Source organism: Netta rufina (genome assembly GCF_964035555.1).
Source record: "Netta rufina genome assembly, chromosome: 4".
Lineage (NCBI taxonomy): Eukaryota > Metazoa > Chordata > Aves > Anseriformes > Anatidae > Netta > Netta rufina.
Genome location: NC_140127.1, coordinates 64411139 through 64431562, shown reverse-complemented (window position 1 = coordinate 64431562; position 20424 = coordinate 64411139). Strand labels below are relative to the sequence as shown.

Here is a 20424-nt window from a genome sequence, read left to right as displayed (position 1 = left end):
TGCTTGTTATGTGATTGGAGTACTTGCAGGAAGTCCTTGCAACTGTATGGAGTCAGGTCTGACCCCAAAACAGGCACTTGTTTGAAGCATTCCTCATTGAAGGCAGCAAAGGTATCTAGTAGGATATAAGTTACAAAGTCACTTATGCAAAATTGAAAATACTGCCTCAAAAATGGCCTCAAAACTGCTTGAGTTGGCAGTTCTCCTGAAAGCAGAAATGCAGAGATTGTCTTGTCTCTTTGAATGTTCAAGAAAATAAAAGGATTTTCTCAGCTATAGTGTAAAATATTAGATAAAAAAGCTGGTATGGTCTGAAATAGCTGGAATGGAAAGGAATGCTTTCATCTCATTACAGCATCCTACGTGAATAACTGTAGATATGCTCACTAGACCCATTTTGGGAATTTATCTGTCTTATGGCACCTGGATTCATCTGTGTCTCTTTTGGGAAAATACAGCTTATCAGCAACTGAAAAGTCATCAGTAAAGATTAGAGTATACTGTGATTTTATCATGCAGTGGGCTGTGACTGTAAAACACTACAGTGGCCATCAGCTTATTTTAATCATTGTGTACGGTCTCCACTGAAACCACTATTCCACATTATTGGATTGAAGAGCACCTGTATTTCTGTTGAATATTTTCGTCCAATTTAAAATCAATGTAAATAGTTAAAAGGCTAGGAACTTGCTCAGGATTTCACTGATCATAGGAAGCAGAAAGAGCTTGTAGGATTTTTCAGTGTGGTTTTATATTCTGCATGTGGAAGACAACATCTTTTTGTAGAAGAATTCTCCTCTGGTAGACATTCTGGTGGACTGTTGATTTAGTGCAGATGTCCAACTTTTTGCTCAAAATCTTTGCATTTGAGTTATCAGTCTCTTTGTGTAACTAACTATCTGATCATTTCAAAATTTGGTGGTTAGGCAAGTAGGAATGTCTGAAAGTGTCTTAGTTAGAGAAATGAAATCACCCGCTTAAGCCCCTTCTCCATCAGGAATGAGAGACAGAAAAAGCAGCATCAGTGTTGACAGCGGGTGAAACAAATTTACTCTATTTTGGGCAAGTTGCTTTTTTCAAGAGAAAACTTTGATAGTCTTCAATTTGTTCATGCTTTTGTAAGGAGGTAGAGCATCACAGCAAATAAATGCTTGTTAGCAAACAGTTGCTAATCTTCTTCAGCTTTTGAGTTATCTTTTGATTTTTTCTGGGATGAGAATGATAGATGGACCACAAAAACATCCAGAATTGCTCTCCTTTAAAAAGAGGATTGAAAGGGTTATAGATGTTTCTGTGAAGGGCTCAGATCATCCTCTGTTAGGGATTAGGAAGTAGCCATTGATATTTACATTATTCTAAATCTTCTTTCATGTATCTTTTTTTTTCTGTATTTTTTTCATGTATTTTTTTTTTCTGGTTCATTTACTATTAGTAGATGACACACAGATGAAATGACCATTCATTGGCACTCATGGGTATTAAATTACTGCATGCCTGTTCTTTTCTTCTCTTTCTGGTGGCACGGTTTATCTGGCCAAATGAGGATCTCTGTGATGGAAACTTCTACACTAACTTATCCTGAGTTCCCATTTTTACACAGTGGTGAAAAAGAGCACTTCTAGAGTATAACTCCTCTTAACCTAAAGTAGACATCTAGAAATTAGTCATATGAATGCTGTGCCCACTGATTCTAAAACCTGGAGCCTGGGCTGATTAACCCAGATATAGGAGTCTGGAGGTAAGTGAGACAAATCCCAGTCTTGCAGGGTGGTGGGTCTAAAAGGCATTAACTTAATGCCTATATTAGGTATTTGTGATATTGTTCCTGCATTTTTCAACAGCTAGAATATAAACCTTGTTTTCTATCTCACTGTAAGCACTCTTTTATGATACTAAGCCCTGTCTTTTAATTTTTGTTCCATATTCTTTACATAAGCTGGGGAAGACAGTCCTTTAGTTTCAGATCTATATTCCTTAAAGGTTTTCATCTTAGTCTTTTAATATATAAACTGTTGTACATTATCCAGGCTTTTAGCAGATTCGAAAGACAAAGATAAAATACTGTACCATTGCCTTAGGGGCTTCTCTGACAACAAACTGTGCTAAAAACAGAATAGAATAATCCTTATTTTTACTGAATTATCTGTTTTAAGGATAGTGCTTTGCAAAACATACTGGCAAGAGAAAGAATGTGCATTTGTAACTTATTAATAGATAATTGCAGTCAATTAGAATGGACTCTGTGATGGAATGAAATGTTATAGTTATACTGATTGTGGTCACACAATCATTTTTTCAACAACATTGCATTATTTATTTATTTATTTATTTATTTGCATTTAGCGTTACCCAGCAGAATGGTTCTGTAAGGAATAAAGGGATGAGGATTGATTTGTCTTGCAGGAGTGGCAATATACTAAGAACTGAGCTTGTATTTTGAACACAGTGTTTTCATGTCATGTGTATACTGAATATGAATTTCAACGTCATAATCCTGCTTTTTTTTTTTTTTTTATTTAGGGAGGCAAAAGTGTATGGGCTTTTGTTAGAGATGGGTTGATGCTTCAGGTATTTCAACCAACAAAATCTTGCTTATATTTTAATTCAGCAAGTATATTATAGTTTGATAATTCCTTCAGTGTAGCTGTGTGTCGTTTTCTCTGCATGGTGAACACACACACTTGCCAACGTAACTGATATATTCATTTTGAATTACACTGTGATAGTAAACCGGTGTAATCATTCTGATGTTTTGTTCCATTGTCCAGACACAAGTGAGAAAACTACTCAGAAAAGTAAGAGCCACAGAATTTTTTGTCCTCTTCATAGCTAGTTAATGTCTTTTAAGAAGTGCCAGTGCCAAATTGTTTAGCAAATACATTAGGAGCATGTGTTCAATATTTATGGACAGGGACATCTTTGGAGAGTAGACAGTTTGCAATGTCAGGAGAATTGGCTAGAGAACAAAACATACTTTTAATATTTCATAAGAAAGCTTCTTAGTTACTTCTTCTGTGAGTTTAGTCTTAGTAAGTCATATCCTTGATGCACATTATGCAGCAAAATAGTTTGGCTTCTATTCTCAGTAGGTTCCTTACTGTGTATATTCCCTAATATTGGCCCATTGGCAATGAATGCTAATGAGAAGAAGCTATATGATTTGAATATTTAACATAAGCACTAGATGCAAATGTTGCAAGCAGTAGAAGCACATGTTGCAAAATGTTGTAGGTCTCTTTTACTGTGTATCTGGAACAGTGTGTGAAGATAGCTGAGCAGTTTGGCTTTGTGTCCGATGTGATGAAGTCTGACCATGCTCATAGTATTAAAAGGTACAGCTATTTTAAAGTCAACTTTATTTCTTTAAATGTCTTTCCACTGCTACAGCTTTTCTTTTTCATCTTCATTTTGTACAACTCAGCTTACTTGAATTTTGCAAAGCTCTAGCTGAATTTCTGGCTGAACTTGAACCTCATTGCTGATACACAATAAACTCTGCCAATTATTTTGGCAGATCACTAAGTAATATGGATTCACTGAAGCTTATTTTTTTCTGATGGTAGAGGGCATCGAGGCCAATGTACTAGAGAACAAGATCAAAATGTTTCCAGGGATCCTTGACAGAAAAGTCAAAAACAATTTACTACCATATTAGAAGATCACCTTTTCTTTCTAAATGTAAATTTTTTGCCATACATCTCAGTTTAATTTGTTATAGAGTCAATGTGTTTTTGTTGTTTGTTTTTTAAACCTGAATTCAAATGAAAGGTAAGAAGAAAAAGATCACATTGTCATAGCAGCTAGACAAGAATATTCCTCCATAGAAAATGGTGACAAATAATTGTATTGTTAATGCAAAAAATGGAGATGCTAAATTTCTGTGCTTCATAACTTTTAAAATGTATAACAGAAATTTTAGAATTTTTGGAGGGAGCTCTATTTTTGTGTAATGTGTACAATGCAGGAATATAAAAATAAATAATAATCACGTAAATGTAACGGTAAGATAAAGCACCTACACATGGAATGAACCCCAGAACCTGCATTTGTAGTTCTGTGTTATAAGTGCTGTTATAAACTTGACAAATGCATAAAGTATCTTTTTTTTTTTTTTTTCCCCCATCAGAGAAACACAAATGCTTGATAGGTAATAGGAAGTAGCTCATAAGGTAGAGGAAGCAAAGAAAGAATTTAAGAATTGAAATACCTCTGGTCTCTTGCTGTGGCAACTTGAAAGAATCTGATGATGAAAATGCTGCCAAATCTGTTACTTACATGTTCAGCAATTTTTCATGAGTCAGTTTTCTCTGAAGAAGAAACAGTGATCTCTCAGCTCAACTTATCATCTTTTTTATTTTTCCTTAAATCTGTATCTATCTACCATGACAATCTTATTTCTATGTTTGTCAGCATGTAGTCTTTTTTAGGAAAGCTAAACTTAATCTATGACTCATCCATGGGAATATATCCTTAGATAATAGTCATGTCCCTTAACTATTTGATTTATTTACGAGATGTCCTGTGTTCTCTGTAGGCTCACATTTCAGGTGCTGAGTTTATGCTTAGTTGTGTAAAGTGTAATAGGACTGGATGAACTCTCCCAGTTCAAAGCTGGCTGCAGGCCATTACTGCTACTGGTGTAGCACAAAACATCTTCTGATGTCCTCTGATGCAGATGGGCAAGGCAATACACCCTGCTCCAGCACGGGAGGGCTGAAGATTTGGCTCTGGGCATTTGGTAGCTGTTGGTGGCCATTTAGACCTCATGTCTTTAGATCTGCCTCTACTGCAGTGCAGTTTTAGTTTCTCGCAGAGATTTTCACCTCATCATGGTGCAGTGTAGGTAAGATGCCTGCTCCAGAGTGTTTGCGGTTTCTTTTGTGACTCGAACCAGCTGGAAAGCATGAGCAGAGTGAGGAAGAAGGGAAGGGAGAGGCTGAAAGGAGCAAGCTATGCCACCACAAATGGGCCACATCAATACAGCAATTTTATGTTCACTGAAATGAATGAAATAATAGTGTCAGTAGTTGATCAGTGTTTGTTGTTATGCAATTTCCTGTGGTGTTTAAAGCACAAGAGGGTCACCAGGAGATTAATTTTTGTTCTTCTCTTTCTTTCTGTTTTAGAACCAGGATTCTGTAAAATATTAGCATTGCTATGCTTCATAGTCTGACTCTAGGGGGTTGGAAATCTCAAATATAGTCATGAGCTTTTGTAATAAAAGTGTTCCCCTGTTTAAAAAAACAAAACAACACAACACAACTTACTGTATTATTAATCCATCAATAAATGGATGATTTAGGAAACAAACCACATCTGCAGCTGAATGCCTTTGATGCCCATTATACTGGAATTGGCTTTTTCTGCTTACAGTTACTAAAGCCAGCAATAGAAGATGCTGTTTGAAGTCACAGCTGTGTGATTTTCCTGTCTGACCCCAGAGGGGTTTCTCCCTATCCATTTTCACTTCTGTGAAGTGTAACAAGGCAACATGGACCACAACATTCTTTCTTGTCTTCCTCTTCCCTTCCATGCCACAGCTTGCCCTCTGACATTGTGCCTGCGGGTGCGGTGCCACATGCAGGCCTCAGAGTGTGCCCTCTAGCTGGACGGGCTTTGTTTCCCCAATGCCTTCCTCTCCCCAGCAGGAGCTGATGGGGCCATCACGCCATGGTACCCCAGCTCATGGCTTCAGTGATGTGTGCAGCATGGTGGAGCCACAAACCATCTACAAATGGCTTTAAATTGCATGCTCTTTGGGAACATCACATACCATGAAGGGAGGCCTTTACAGAAACCACCACCACGGGGCTCCAGTCTCAGGATGCTGTTGTAGTATGTTACTAATTGAGTACCACTTCTAGATGAGAGATGAGTTTTCAAAAAGTGAAGGATTTGTTCTGGTGAAAAATATCACTGAAGGGGAAATTGCTTGATGCTTCTTTTCCTTTTACAATTCAGAAAATTGTGTCCCAGTAGTTTCTTACTTTCATGAGCTCTTCAGACATTTAAAAATGTGTCCAAAAGGACTTAATTCATTTTAGGACTGTGCCATTCATCAGCTATTAATTCTCCTGTTTTAAAATTCCCTCTCAGGGACTCTAATTTGGGTAATAAAACTTAGACATAATTATTTTGTAGTGAGTTAAAACTTTTCCTTTATTTATTTTTTTTTGTTTGTTTGTTTGTTTTAATTAACTATTCTTGTTTCTTCCCTGACTCTAGTTGCTTTCCTGTATTCTTTCATTAGGTCTGTGGAAGACATCAGATGTTCAGACACTCTCTCTGCTTCTCTGTTTGGCATCTGGGATTCTCACCTCCCAGATCTTCTCTGACAGATCTTTAAACACTCTTCTTCTTCAAGTGAGTGAAAAATCTTTACACTTGCTGTTTGCAGATTCATTTTCTATGTCTGTTTGCTTCTCATTTCCACTCCCCTTTTGTATTATGTACCTGCTGTCCTGTCCTTATCCTTTCTCTGCATGCTTTGCCCAAAAGAAGCTTTGATCTGTTTCATCAATAGATCGCCATCTGCTAACTGTACTTTGTTGGCTTTCATGTTACTATTATGTTGAATATGCTTAGGAAGAGATACAAGAACTTTTAAGCATGAATTGCTGTAACAGGAAGAGTGCAGATCATTTAAAGCAACTTATTAAATCTACCTTGGTCTCGGGATGCACAGTGTCAGGTTATGATATTTTTTTTTTTTTCCTATGAGTCACTATTGCACATTTAATCTGGATGATTGTAAGCATTGTTCTGCTGGGAGACTTGTGTCTGAAAACATTTGTTTTATTGTATGTAGAAGATTCCTGTTTTTTACTGGCTGTTAGTGTCAAAAATTGAAAGAAGTAGGTCAAAGACTGCATGTTGATGTCTTAGACTCCAAGACTATATTGATGCAGCTTGCTAAGGATCAGGGCTGCCCTCAATACTTGACACATATCTCATTTGGTGTGAGAGTTTGAGGTAAGGTGCACATGTGGTAGGCTTTCCTTCAGCCTACTGTGGAGGAAGCAAACCAGAAGCAGAGCACATCACTTGTAAGGTAGATTCCAAGTTTTTATAGACACAGCCTTTCTTCATCTTCCACTGAAAAAAAAAACTGCTGTATGCCAGGATGTGACATGGGAGAAGTATGGCTTCTAATTACTTTTTTTCTGTGTTATTAACCTTGGATTGGTGGAACTGTTCATGTGCTTCCTCTGCTTCGTTTTCTTCTTCACAGATTTGCTGCCAGGGAAATGAAGGGTGAGAATTACAGATTAAATACACCCATGATTTTAAAAGCCTCATCACACTCTTGATGACAGGCAAGTGCCAGGTGCCCAGGTACCTATTGCTCGTTCTGCTTTTGGCATCATGATCTTGAGGAACAGAATTACTTGGGCACCATAGTTCTTTCTGTAGACAGAAAGGATCATGGAAATCTTGCTTGGAATGAAATCAGGTCTAATCTGTAACGATTCACAGGGAAAAGAAGAAAGTGCCATGGGAAGACTCAGGGAAAGATAACAACAGAAAATATTGTGATGGTGTTTGGTTTTGGTTTTTGTTCTTGTCAGTGCTGAAGAAGACCATAAAACTAGTAAGGAGGTGGATGAGGAATGGTTTAATTTTTTATTCCAAGCATGGTGAAAAAAATCTTACGTATGGGTTAAGAAATGAATGTTGTGTTACCAGCCGTGTATCAACACCGTGGAACTGCAGGGTGTTGCCTTCCAGCGAGAGAGTTAAGGAATATTCAGTCTTTCACACTTCAATAAGAAAGGGTTATGGAGTACTGTGAGCACCATATATCAGTGCACAAATGAAGAGAAAAATAGTGACTGATGAATTTGGAATTCCAGCAGGCAAAGATAGTTGGAAGCAGAAACTAGTCAAATTCAAGCTGAGGATAAGGCGACCATTCTTAGGCCTTAAAGGAATTAGAAAGTGAAATATTTTTTGGTTCTCTATTAGGGAATGCTTGAAAACCTAGATGTGCTATTTCTTGCAGAAGACAGATGATATGTTTCAGTTAAAACAGAGCTACTAGACTTGAAACAGGAATTCAGAGATATAACTCCAGTAGCTTGAATTTTACAGCCTAATAATTAATTGGGACAGTCATTAGGGAAATGTTATAGCATAGATCCCGCTTTTTGGATCCTTTTTATTTAAGTACATTTGCATGAAACTGATATACTTACTTTTTAAAAGTTGGTAAGTAAAACTTGTCTTAGGTAAACAGCTTAGCACTAGCTGGTTACGTCAGCAAGTGTCCTAGGTCTTCTGTAAACAGAGAAGACTGAGACAGAAATACATACCTGTGCTGCCAATTTGAAGTGCTTGCTTTGTTGCTTTGGCATCCTGTTCCTTGACCCTGCCATCATTTGTCCTCTGTGGCTTTTCCACTGTGCTGGAGCAAGAAGGACTCTCCCCAAGGAGAAGGAGCGTGTCAGTGTCCTGGGGGACTTGACCATGGTCAGTGTGGGTGTAGCTATGCCAGTCCTCTACCACCCCCCAAGAAGGCTGTGTACCTGCAGATGCTCTTCTGCAGTATCCACCTGCATGCTGCACATAGAAGCTGGATTGTTGTGTTTTCTTGGGGGTGTTGCAGAAAATATTAGCTCTTACAGGATCTTCAAATTACTGTGAAGGATGTTTCAGGCACAAACTGTTTCAGGCACAGGTGTCTGATTCCTGTTCCTATATAGGAGAAAAAATCAGGAGGAAAGGACCTCTGTTCCACTATTACTTTTGCAGATGCAAGAGGGAGCCCTGCAGGTGATCAGCAAGAAAAGTATGGGCATCACCAGTGTGCTGCTGGGCTTCTGAGAGACTGCAACAGAAATATCTCTCTGCTTCTTTATGATTAACTAACAAAACTTAATCTGTTACCTCTTAAATACTTGGAGAGAATTTGAGTCATGGTAAGAAAGTAACTTAATTACATCATATTGATTTCTGAATGGGAAAAATAAATCTCTCGTGTTTAACAGAGGGGTAGTAATAGTATATCACTGACTTTCAGTTAAACTTAATTTTCTTAGATAAGGAAAAATTAACAAAAAAGTGAGATTTGAAATTTAGTCTGGGTGCAGAATAAATCAATTATTTAACCTAACTGAAGAAAAAAAGAATGGATTTAAGTTTTTAATAGTGTATTTTTTAGGTCCCCCAAAATTACTGTGTACTTAATCTACACACAGAAGCAAGAGTGCTGTGTGTTCATATGAGGTGGCATATGAGGGCAAAAACTGTCTAGCTCTCCAATACTGACTGAATCAAGTGTAGGCAAAGCTACAGAAATTACAATAAATAAGTATTTTATGAAATGAGAGTGTCATTCCTATTTAAATAAAGATAAGTGAGATTGTGTTCATTTACTGCATTTTGTTTAATAAGAAAAAAAAAATGGTCTTTCTAGGACTCTGTTACTCTTAATGAGAGATCAGCTTTTTCAGCTTCTTTAATTTGTTTATATCAGCACACAATCAAAACACTTTCCCCTCTTCCCTGCAGGGAAGGAAATATACCAAAGGAGAACACAAACCAGTAATGCATTAATATGGATGGGTCAGTGAGTTTAGAACTGTTTTACAGAGTCAGCAAAATTTATAGTCCATTCAAATACTTCATCTGCAGTGTGTGCTTCCCAACATAAGTTTATTTTTTGTTGGAGGTTTTTGTTTGCTTCTAAATTGAGAGAAAGTCTTGTATTCTAAAGTAAAGCTTTTCCTTTTTCAGTCTAAACCAGGAGTGTATGTATACATACATACATCATTAAAGCTACTTTACTAGGAATCAGTTCACTCTACTTTTAAATGAATGATTACTATCAAGATTAGTAAACTCATGTGCTGAGATATTTCTGCACTTGTCTGACTGCCATTCTCAGTTACACAGCATTGAATAAGTCTCTAGACTTATTTTATCCTAGTTTTATGGTAGAAATTACCTGTCTGAGATTTTAAACAATCCCCATTGCCTTTCTACAGCTTGGAGGTTGCCAGCCTGACTCGGGCAGATGCTGATTTGGAGGCATATCGAATGCAAATATGTAAAGAAGTGATTGCTATCATGATGAAGAACATGGTCTTAAGTCACAGCCTCTTTCCTCATGTGGAGAAGAGGATGAATTCAATTTTTAAAAAACAGTTTCTAGCAATGGAGAAGGAGATACAGGAAGAATATGAAAGAAAGGTTGTGGCTTTCACAGCTGAATGTAATCTGGAAACTAGGAAGAAAATGGAGGCTCAACGCCAAAAAGAGAGAGCTGCAAATGAAGAAGCTGAAGAATTAATGAAGAAAGTGAATGAAAAGGTAAATCAAGATACTTTGCATGATGTGGTTTTATGTAGGTGGTTTCTCTTTTAGACTAGGATGGCTGAGTTGTTCTCTTAGAAGACTAAGACAATTTAAAAATGTTCAGAAAATCAGATTTGATAAATAGAGTGATTGAATAGACATTTTCTGTGTGTTTTAATTTTCCAGGAAAATGAAATTATATCAAGAGTATCAATGACACTTGAAAACAAAAGGCTACTGTTACCCTGATTTGTATTTATTTATTTATTGCATAGTCACTTCTAGCCCCCTTGCAAAGTAGTGTATTATTATTTGTTATTTTGTATGGTAGCAATTCCAAAGAGCTCCAGTCAGACACTGTGTAAAGTATATTGCACATTCAGAGCAGAATCATAAACCTTATCTGCATCATACACCTTAACAATCTAGGTAAAAATTCTCCAAAATTTTAGTTTCATTCAAAATAAGAATATAAATATAAGCTCCATGAAAGGCTGATTTCTTCCAGACCAAGTGAAGGCACAAACAACAGTCTATATGCAAAGCAGGTAGTGGACTTCTCTTGAAAATAGCCTCTGGGGAACAGAGAGATAAGTTGTGTTCCGACAGAAAAAATTCTTTACAAGTTAAGAGGCTCTGCGTAAGTAAAAGCTTAATGCTTATGTGTGTTCCTTTCATCCAAAGATCTCTTTCTGAATGGGTAGTATTGCCTGGGATTTCATAGGTAGTCATTAGTTGGAAGTAGTGCCTAAGTCTTAACATCCTCTGGTCCAGCATCCTATCTGCAAAATCATGCTCTGTTCTTCAATGACATCTTTCAAGTATAATAAATTTTTTACAATAAAATGGGCTGATCTTTTTCCTTTTCACTTTGTGTCTGGAGGGAATTCTGCTAGGTTTTGAACATTCTACCTCTGTAACCTTAAAGTGCTAACATACCCAAGTTAGTGTGTCATGCTTGTCTGTAACTCAGTTTATTAGGATGACTTATGGGAATAAATAGTACAGTTCATTATTTACCAGTGGGGATTCGTTTCTGGATGTGCAAGTGGATGCGTGGGTATTGGATGTGTCACTTTTGAATTTCCAGCTGTCTGATTCATTTGGGTTATAGAGACAAAATAAGCTTTGTTTGGAATAGATTCTGTTATACCTGTATATTTCCTTACACATTCTTATGTATACTGTTATCGTAGACATAAGTTTTTGGCATTCTGTAAAAAATGCTTGATAATTTGCATACCATGTACCTATAATTCTTAAGGACTTCATGACAATTCATAAGAATAGTTTAGAGAAAAGTGTTTTGCTGAGGGTACCCGTCAAAGGTATTATAGTATGGTGAGGTTCTCTGGAAGAACTTTAATTTATCAGGCTGTTATGTGGAGAAAGCTGGTGGACTTACGAAAGCCAGCTGAACTTCTTTAGGGTTTCCAGCTCATTTTAGATTGTGACTCCAGTGAACTCTCACTAAATATGCTCTTAGTCCAGCAGTTTTTCTTTGCACAAAATATACTTGATATTGTTTCAATCTGGTTTATATTAGAAATCCTGAATATTAACAATCAGTGAAATAATTAAATCCAGTCCAATTCTTGTCCTCATGCATTTTTCATCTACTTATGTCCTGTTATCCACCTTTCTCCCCTAAAACTGTTATAGTAATTATTCTTTCTGAGAGAACGTAGCAAAAAGCACCAGGATCTATGAAGGAATTTGTTTTAATACTTCCTGTGGAACCTGGCCCAAAAGGAGATGCTGGAGAGCTAGGCATGGCTCACGCTTGAGCTCCTGCCAGTGGGTGACATCTGAAAAACAACAGTAAAAAACAGCTGCAGCAGCAGCAGCATGTTCACCCTTTTCAGTTAAAACACAATGTATATTCCCTACCCTTTTGGATTCATTGTTTGCTGCCTGCAATGCATCACTTGGGAAAAAGATGTGACCTGTGGGGGGGCTCAGTGCAGAGGACAGTTCACCCCATATAAATAGAACAAAATTCAGAACAAGACCAACAAGCCTACCATTTAGTAGCTCTGCTGACATTAGAAACATCCTTTGCTCTCTGGGACATGTATTTTTTGATTCTAAAATGAGTTTATGCCATCTGAGATTAAAACTATGAATATGATAGTTCTTACTAGAGAACTATGAGAAAGTATTTCTTGTGAAGAGGCTTTTAAATTAATTGCTATTTAATTTTGCACCATTGTTGTAACTCTAAAGTGGTGCTCTTGGATTAATTTGTAGAAACCAATAGATAAAGTAGGTCACTGATAATAAGAACTTTTAAAGATTTGCAGTAGAGTATTTTTTCTAATTTACATTGTTTTCAAAATGTATACTTATTGTTCTTGTTTTTTTTTTTTTCTGAATTTTTGAAGTCTATTCAATTTTAATATGATTTCAGTATTGATGAAACACAAGAAATTTATTTCATGTATATTCTAAAAAGACTTCACAAAGCCTCAGAAGTGTTACCTGGATTACAAACTGACTGTTGTGCAACCCATAATTCCAACAGATGAAAAATGTGGGAAGCGTACATTGTTTTAGTATTAGTCTGCATTCAAACCTCTAATGACAGTAATCAGAGTATGCATAAAATACATATGAACTAGTAGCACTGATACTTTAAAAAATGTTGAATACTGAATATCACTGCAGATTTATTTATTTTTCTCTTCTCTGCAGCCTGCTGTTGAATACAGAACTCTTCTGGATAGACTTCACAGGCTGGAGCAGGACCACCTGAAGAGGTTCCTTCTGGTAAAGCAGGAGGAATATTTTGCAAAAGCTTATAGACAGCTGGCTATTTCCCAGAGGAAGGAGCTCCATAACATCTTTTTTACACAGATAACAAATGCTACCTTAAAGGGAGAACTGAAACTGGAAGCAGCTAAAACATTAGTGCAAGATTACTCTAAAATACAGGTAATAGGATGACAGCTTCATTCCTAACTTAATGACAGAATCCAAATCCACAGTAACTTTTATGAAATGTGTCAGGGAAATATCTGCACTCATATATAGAAGGTATCCATATGTTAGCACTTGTTATAACTAATTTTCATAGGAATAAAGTTCAAAAATATATAGCTATCATTATGGACATTTAGATATCTACACAACTTACGTATGTTGTAATATATATATTACATATATATATATATAGTGAGCTTATATATATATATAAGCTCACTGTTTTTTTAACTTTAAGAGATTTTTACCTTTTTGCTATTAATGAACAAATTTGGCCTGATAACCATAGGTGTTAGTTGAAATTAATATTACATCTAATTAGATATATTTGTTTGCATTCCTTCCTGTAGGAAGACATTGAAGAGTTAATGGATTTTTTGCAAGCTAGCAAGAAGTACCATCTGAATAGAAGATTTGCTTACAGAGAGTATCTTATAAGTACGGTACAGTTAATGGATTCTCAAGCTTCTACTCTTATAAATGCAGCAGCAACTCAGATATCAGCGCTCATTAATAAGATGGAAAGGTAAATATCTCAACTGGTTTTTTAAGTCCGTTTTATAGTCAGTTTAAAAATTACCAAATATTGCATCTGTTGATATGATAACCTAATTTACCTATTTTTTTAACCTTTGCTTGCTAATCTTCTTATTTCTCCTGTTTGCTGCCATGTTGGAATCATACTCTAAGTTTAGCCTCAAGATTTTGTTGATCAGAGAGAGGTTCTTCCAGTATGCTTGCACTGCTTTGCCTGTTTTGCTAAAATCTGCAGCTGTGTGGCTCAGACAAAAATAAATCTCTTGGCATAGGAAATACAATTTAGGCACATCTTCCACAGAGAGTTCCTTTCCATCAGTTCATGCTTCTTTTTAGAATTGGATTATATAAGAAATGTTCTGAGATGTTTTCACAGATGTCGCTATGTGAAGAGCCTTAACGAGAAACTCTTTTCTGTACAACCACTGCATCCATGGATCAAATAATTGAAATGAACAACAGGGACTTCTCAAGCTGAAAAAGTAGTTGTATGCCTGTTGCTGCACTTAATAGTCAAAAAACATTAATAACAGAATGGAGAGGAAATATCCAGTATTAGTAATTCAAGACCTTGTAGATCTCATCCCCAGAAATATATTTTAATGGGAGGGATGCTTGCACACAAATAACCCAAACCCTCTGCAAAAACAATCAACCTCTTCTCCCTTAAAGCATCGTTAACATGACGAAAAATAAATTCTGTATTACTCTCTGTTTAAACTTTATAGAGTGGTAGTACTCTGCAGACAAAGAAAACATGTCGGTAGTTGACATTTGTAGAGAAGAAATCCCATCTGATTTTTTGAGTATAGAACTACTTATTTTCCTGTAACTTCCCATACCTTCTAGGGCATGAATTCCATTCAGGCAAATTTTGGCCAAACTGTTACATTATTTATTCTTTAGATGTTGAGATTATAAAGCTCCAGAATCTAGTAATACAAATTATTTGCTAGACTTTCTTCTACAAGCAGACTGAAACATCCTTGTATAAACCCAGAGGAAGTATGTGCTAGGAAGGCTTAGATTTCAGTTTTTAACTCTGAACTGATTTGGGGAATATTTACAATTTGGTGCATTACAATTTGAGCAGATATACTTTGGTTTGATGGTTTGGTACTTTAAATTTGTATTCATAATACCCTCTTAAGTTTCATATTAGCATTGAATTTGCTTGTCTAAATATAAACACAGGTCTGTCTTAGTCTGTTATGCGTAACATTGGTTCTTAAACTTACAGTCAAAAATGGCATGCAGAAATGCAGAGCTATTTATATTGAGAAGAGAAACTAATATACCACAGGTAAACAGAAATGAGGAATACATATAACAGCAAATAAATAATAAGGAGAGAGGATGTTTAGAATTCATCAGGTAGAAAGGCAATTCAAAATTAACATGAAAAAGATTGTGTATAGCCAGAAATAAAGGTTATAAAAAGCAAAATGAAACCAAGACAAAACAATTCCAGGGAGATTTGTGAAGATTTTAAATGAAGTAAGGCAGCCGCAGTTTTCAAGCTGAGCTTTCTAAAGATAGCAGTTAAATAAAATATCCCATTTGTTAGGACTGGCTGTGTGTACACAGTGCTGTTTGGAAAGCAAGTCTGAGCTGCAATGCCAAAACACAGGAAAGCAAGTTCTAAAATTCAGATGGTAATTATAGATTTGTAGGGTTGTCTAGCTAGGGGTTTTGTGTTTTCCCTTAACAAATAAATGAGTCAAAAGGTGATACTTGAGGCAATATTTAGCCTGATGTTTTTCCGGGTATACCCAGAGGTGCCAGGTTCGTGACATTTTTAAACTACAGCATTTGTAGCATGTTGCATTGTTCTTTAGTGAGTATCGGCACTCTCACGAGAAGTTTAATTTCTTCTTTGGTCTCCTAAAAAGCTTACTCCAGTTGTGCTGATTCACTAGTTATGAACAATTCAAGCTCCTTTATAAATTTCTCCGAAAATTGTAATATTTATGAGGCCTCAAGCATTTCTTGTGAACTGTGTTAAAGTAGGCAGTTGATTATCTTTGACATAAAAGATCAAAGCAAAACATCTTATGTTGGTCTCTTATTCTTGTGAATATTCTTCATTTGTGCAGATCTTGATATAACCAAAGTAGTTTTCCAATCTGTCCTGCGGGACCTTTCAGGAACTAGGCGTTAGAAAGTGAACGCATCCAGTGGTGATGCATCAGTATAAAGCTTTTTTAGCTATTTTCTGTATAAGGGGTTTATTGTCCTGAATTATTGTGATGACACCTCAATTGTGATGGCAATATGCCAGCCCAGTGGGTGAAATCCTGAAGTAGCTGAAGTTCAGTATCATCAACATGGCTCTTCTGAAATTTTTCATTTGTGGGATGGTTCTGACACATCCATCTTTTTCTATTGCAGCCCCTTTCACTGCCCCAGACAGGGATTTTAATTGGATACAGCAAGGCTGAGTTTATTTCTTCAACACAAGGCAGGCTGAAGGTGTTAAAAATAATATCTTGGTTATTACGTTACCTTACTTTCTCACTATAATAAATCTACCTTTGATTCACTAATCTTTTGCCTTAGGCTTGACGGAAAGGAGGTATTAGAGCTAACAAATATAGATAGAAAACTTGGTGCTGTTGAGTCTGTTATTGTTGGGTTTTTTTTGGACACAACACTGAAATTATTTGCTTTCAAGGCAAAAATGACTTTGCCAGAAGATCTGTGAATGATGCTCTCAAGTTACTGAGAGGTATTTTAATCTGCCTTCTGTAGAAGATCAGAAAAAATCAGCAGATGTTGGAAGAAACCTTTGTAAAAGAAAACCCTGTCTGGTTGACGTAACTGTGTAATAAAGCAGCTCAGAGTTTCTTTCCAGCACTCTCAGTACGCAGGGGATATTTTGTGGCCTACTCAGATACCCACAGATGCTTGAGCAGTAGATGGAGAGGTGTGAACTGTGGAATCTGGATACCACATTTCTATTGCAGTGCCTGCAAACAAGCTAAGATGTACAACTCCTGCGTTATTTCTTTTAGCTTGTATTTTGAAGATTTTGCTTGGAATAAAGCTATGACAGTATCAACAAATAGAACAAGATCCTGTACTTTCTGGAAAAGGATTGTGGTGGTAGATTGCGAGCTTTAGCCACTTCTCTAGTTTATTATTTATGCTAGGTATTATATTGGAATGGGGACTTGGAAGAGCAACATATTAATGTCTTGATTTTCAGAGATTTTGCAAAATTTTTTTTGAATCCAAGCTCTGTGAATAATGTTCATGTCTTACGATTCTGGAAGCTCACTGTGCTTAATATTAAAAATTGTAAGTTAAAAATGCCCAATAGCCTTGTCTGATTGCATTAAGATTTTCATTTATTCTTCTGTTTTCTGAGAAAGATTTGGGAAAATTCTGGTGTAAATAGGATAGTGGGAAATTTTAGAAGTTCAATTTGAGTTTATGGAGAGGGAGATTTTCTTAACTGTTATGCTATCTAATTAGCTAAGATTGGGATTTTGCTTACTCTTTGATGTTAAGTAGTACAGCAACTGGAGGTAGACCATTGTCCTAAACTTCAATTTGAAAGTTCTGTGCGCTTAAAAAGTGAGGATTTGCGCTGTCGGAGTATTGTATTTCACTGGTAACTGGAAATGTTTAAAAATTTTCTGATTTAAATGCAATAGAAAATGTGAATTTAAGTCTGTTCGTGGATATGGCTGCTTTGTATCTTTAAAATAATTTTTAAATGCTTTTATTTGGGTAAATTACATCCTTAAAAGAGAAAATTGTTTCTAACTAAGATTTAGAAAGGACATCCAGAGTTGCATTCCAGTGGTGTTAAATGAAAAATATAAATATTTTAAATAATATATAAGGTTTAAAATGTCTCATTTGAATTTTGATTACATTACTAATTGATATGTAGTTAGTTTTGCATTTGCCTTCCCTTCCTTCCTTCTTCACATTCCTTCTTTATAAACCTTCATTCTACTCTCACAAACTGCCTTCATTTTGCACTCATCTTTGAGATTATGACTATCTATTATCCACTTGTTTCTTTGAGTCTCCCCAGATATTACTGCTAAAAAAAAAAAAAAAAAAAAAAAAGATCTTTCTGTGTGGCTACTTTGTTGAGCCTTTGAATGGTACTAATTACTTCAAATATCCTTTTGCTCATAAGAATTTAGGATAACAGACTTCAAACACTATTATTACAGAGCAGGTCATCTACCTGAAAGTCATTTGGGACTTCTGCTGGATCGAGCTGAGACTGAAATTAATTCTGTTAAGCAGAAATTTGATCATGATTTGAAACAAGAAAAGCAAAAGCTTCATCAGAAACTCATTATCAAGCGAAGGCGGGAAATGCTGCAAAAGGTAATTATTTTCAGTATATTTATTTTCACAGGGCTTAACGTGAAGAAATTGAATGAGTTGGAAAGTAAAGTGTAGTTCTTAGGATGGGGGTCGACGCTGCCAGAAGCGCAGATGAAAATAATGTCTGTTCTTTTTATCTGTGTGCCACCATTTGCTGTGTTAAGTATTCAGATATTAACAGCTGTTCTTTAAAAAATAAAAATTAAAAAATGCAAGAAATTGACCTAAGTAGAGAAACTCATGAAGCCTATCTAATTAGTTATACCTGTTCCAGGGAGGTGTTACAAACCTCTGTGCAGACAGGCAAAAGACCAGCTGAGGTTCTGGAATCAGTGAGGCAGATGTCACAGATCTGTTGCAGTCATTGTTTTCTGTGGATTTTCTGGCTGGGACATAAATGTTTTTTATTGCACAGTTAAAACTCCTGCAGGTCAACTACAAAACTCTGCCTAAGGGATGTAGGAAAAACTACATTAGATTCTTTACATTGGGTTAGGTGATATATCTCTAGGTGACCAAAATTAAGTGAGATTAATTTTTACCTTTTGTGGGATATGTGTTTCAGTGTTTTTCTACTCTTTAACAGATGTCACTGCAAAGAGGGACAATAGGCATAAAGATGGAGACTTCCATCTTTATTGTCTTTATTCTCAGTATAGGTAGCTTTGGTTTAGCCTTCTGGTGAAATTGCTGCTTGCTGTAAGAAGGAGAAAATCAAAAACAACAAAAAAATTTTTTTCTTCTTCTTCATTGGTATTTATTTGATTGATTTGTTACTTTTGGAACACTGCCAGATTATTACAATTCAGCTGTTTGTCACTATGTCAAACCACGAGGTTATACTTTTTTTTAGGTGTTAGCCCTTCTATCAATAATCCAAATTATCATAGGCCTGCTTGATGCACACAAAGCCATCATGTCGAGGACTAAGTTAGTCTCTGGATGCTGAAAAGTAGTTTCAAGAACACTCAAAACCAAAAGTAGAAACTTTGCTTTGGTATGCAATATGTAATTAAAGAGCTGGAATTTGAGGGCTGTTCCTTCTTAATCTTGTTCCTCTTTTCAAAAATGAATCAGCAGAAAGAGCATCGAAAGGAGCAGCTGTCACTTGGGGACCCCTTCAAAACCACTAAGGAGGTCACTCAGTACCTGAGCCACTGGAAAAATCTTCTGAATGATCATGCCATTGAATTTGAAGAACTTACTGAAAAGCTTGATAATGAGGCCAGTGAAGAGCTGAAAGACCTTATATTTAATCTAACAGAGAAAACTATTGAAGACCTTAAGCGTGTTCAGTACGGAATATTTGTACAAGAACTGGTAAAGCTCAATGTGCCAAAGATGTTCCTGCTGGAAGTTGTAGAAGAGCATAAAAAAGAGATCACTATTAAACGTGAACAGCTTGAAAGGGAAGAACATGAAAAGAGCATGGTCGCTGAAGAGTTGCTGCAGCTCACAAGACAAAAACTAAGCCAAGAACTGGAAGCTAGACTTTCGGAACAAAAAAAAATAAGGAGTTGGGAGCAATCAGTATTCATGCAAGTATCTCTATGCCTTTTTCTTAGTTATTCTTGTAAACAGTGATGAGCTAGGAGTTGTCATACCTGTCTGAATGTAATTGTTAATGATCAATTATATGTCAAGCACCTGGGAATTGATTTCTCACAAGTGCTCAGGCCCTGCAGAGCCAGCAACGTGCACTGACAGTCTGACACCTCAGTAGAGTTTCCAGGAAACAGAATTTTTGAAAACGAAAGGTGGAGTGATATTTTTATACTTCACTTCACTTTGTACCAGGTGTCACTTGTGCATCTTTCATTATTATTCTTGGGTTTGTTCTCAGAGGTCCAACACTTTGCAAATGTCATTTACTATGTCAGGCCTAATGAGCCCTGCACTCAATTTTGATACATTTGTTCCAGATACAAGTCAAGCCTTATCCATCAGGTGCTAATTTTATGCTTTATAGAAGCATTTCTACATATTTCATAAATATACAGCACAGTAGCGTACCTCTGTGGTTCAAGAGATACACACATAAGACTTGGCCAATCTGTCGTGCTGACAAAGTGCTGCTGATGCCGAGGCCCCAAGCTGCTTCATACCTCTTCTTTAAAGTAAAACAGTTTTGCTCAGGCAGTTTTGTCCTGACAGCATCTCTGTAAGTTTTTCTGCTGTACAGTGTAAGGCCACATAAAAGAAATAGGAAAAGAAACCTTGCCCATTGCATGCTTGCTTTGTTAGAGGAAAAAAATC

The 20424-nt window shown here is 36.3% G+C and overlaps 1 protein-coding gene across 1 annotated transcript in view; it reads left to right on the top strand.

Moving 5' to 3' along the window:
- EVC2 (EvC ciliary complex subunit 2) overlaps window positions 1–20424 on the top strand; it is a gene marked incomplete at both ends in the record, with an annotated part of 68094 nt that overhangs the window by 25197 nt on the left and 22473 nt on the right. Inside the window, 5 exons of the mRNA XM_084286538.1 lie at window positions 9987–10311; window positions 12991–13230; window positions 13629–13804; window positions 18009–18168; window positions 19246–19710. Of these exons, the coding sequence (XP_084142664.1) occupies window positions 9987–10311; window positions 12991–13230; window positions 13629–13804; window positions 18009–18168; window positions 19246–19710 (1366 nt within the window). The remainder of the gene's footprint in view (window positions 1–9986; window positions 10312–12990; window positions 13231–13628; window positions 13805–18008; window positions 18169–19245; window positions 19711–20424) is intronic.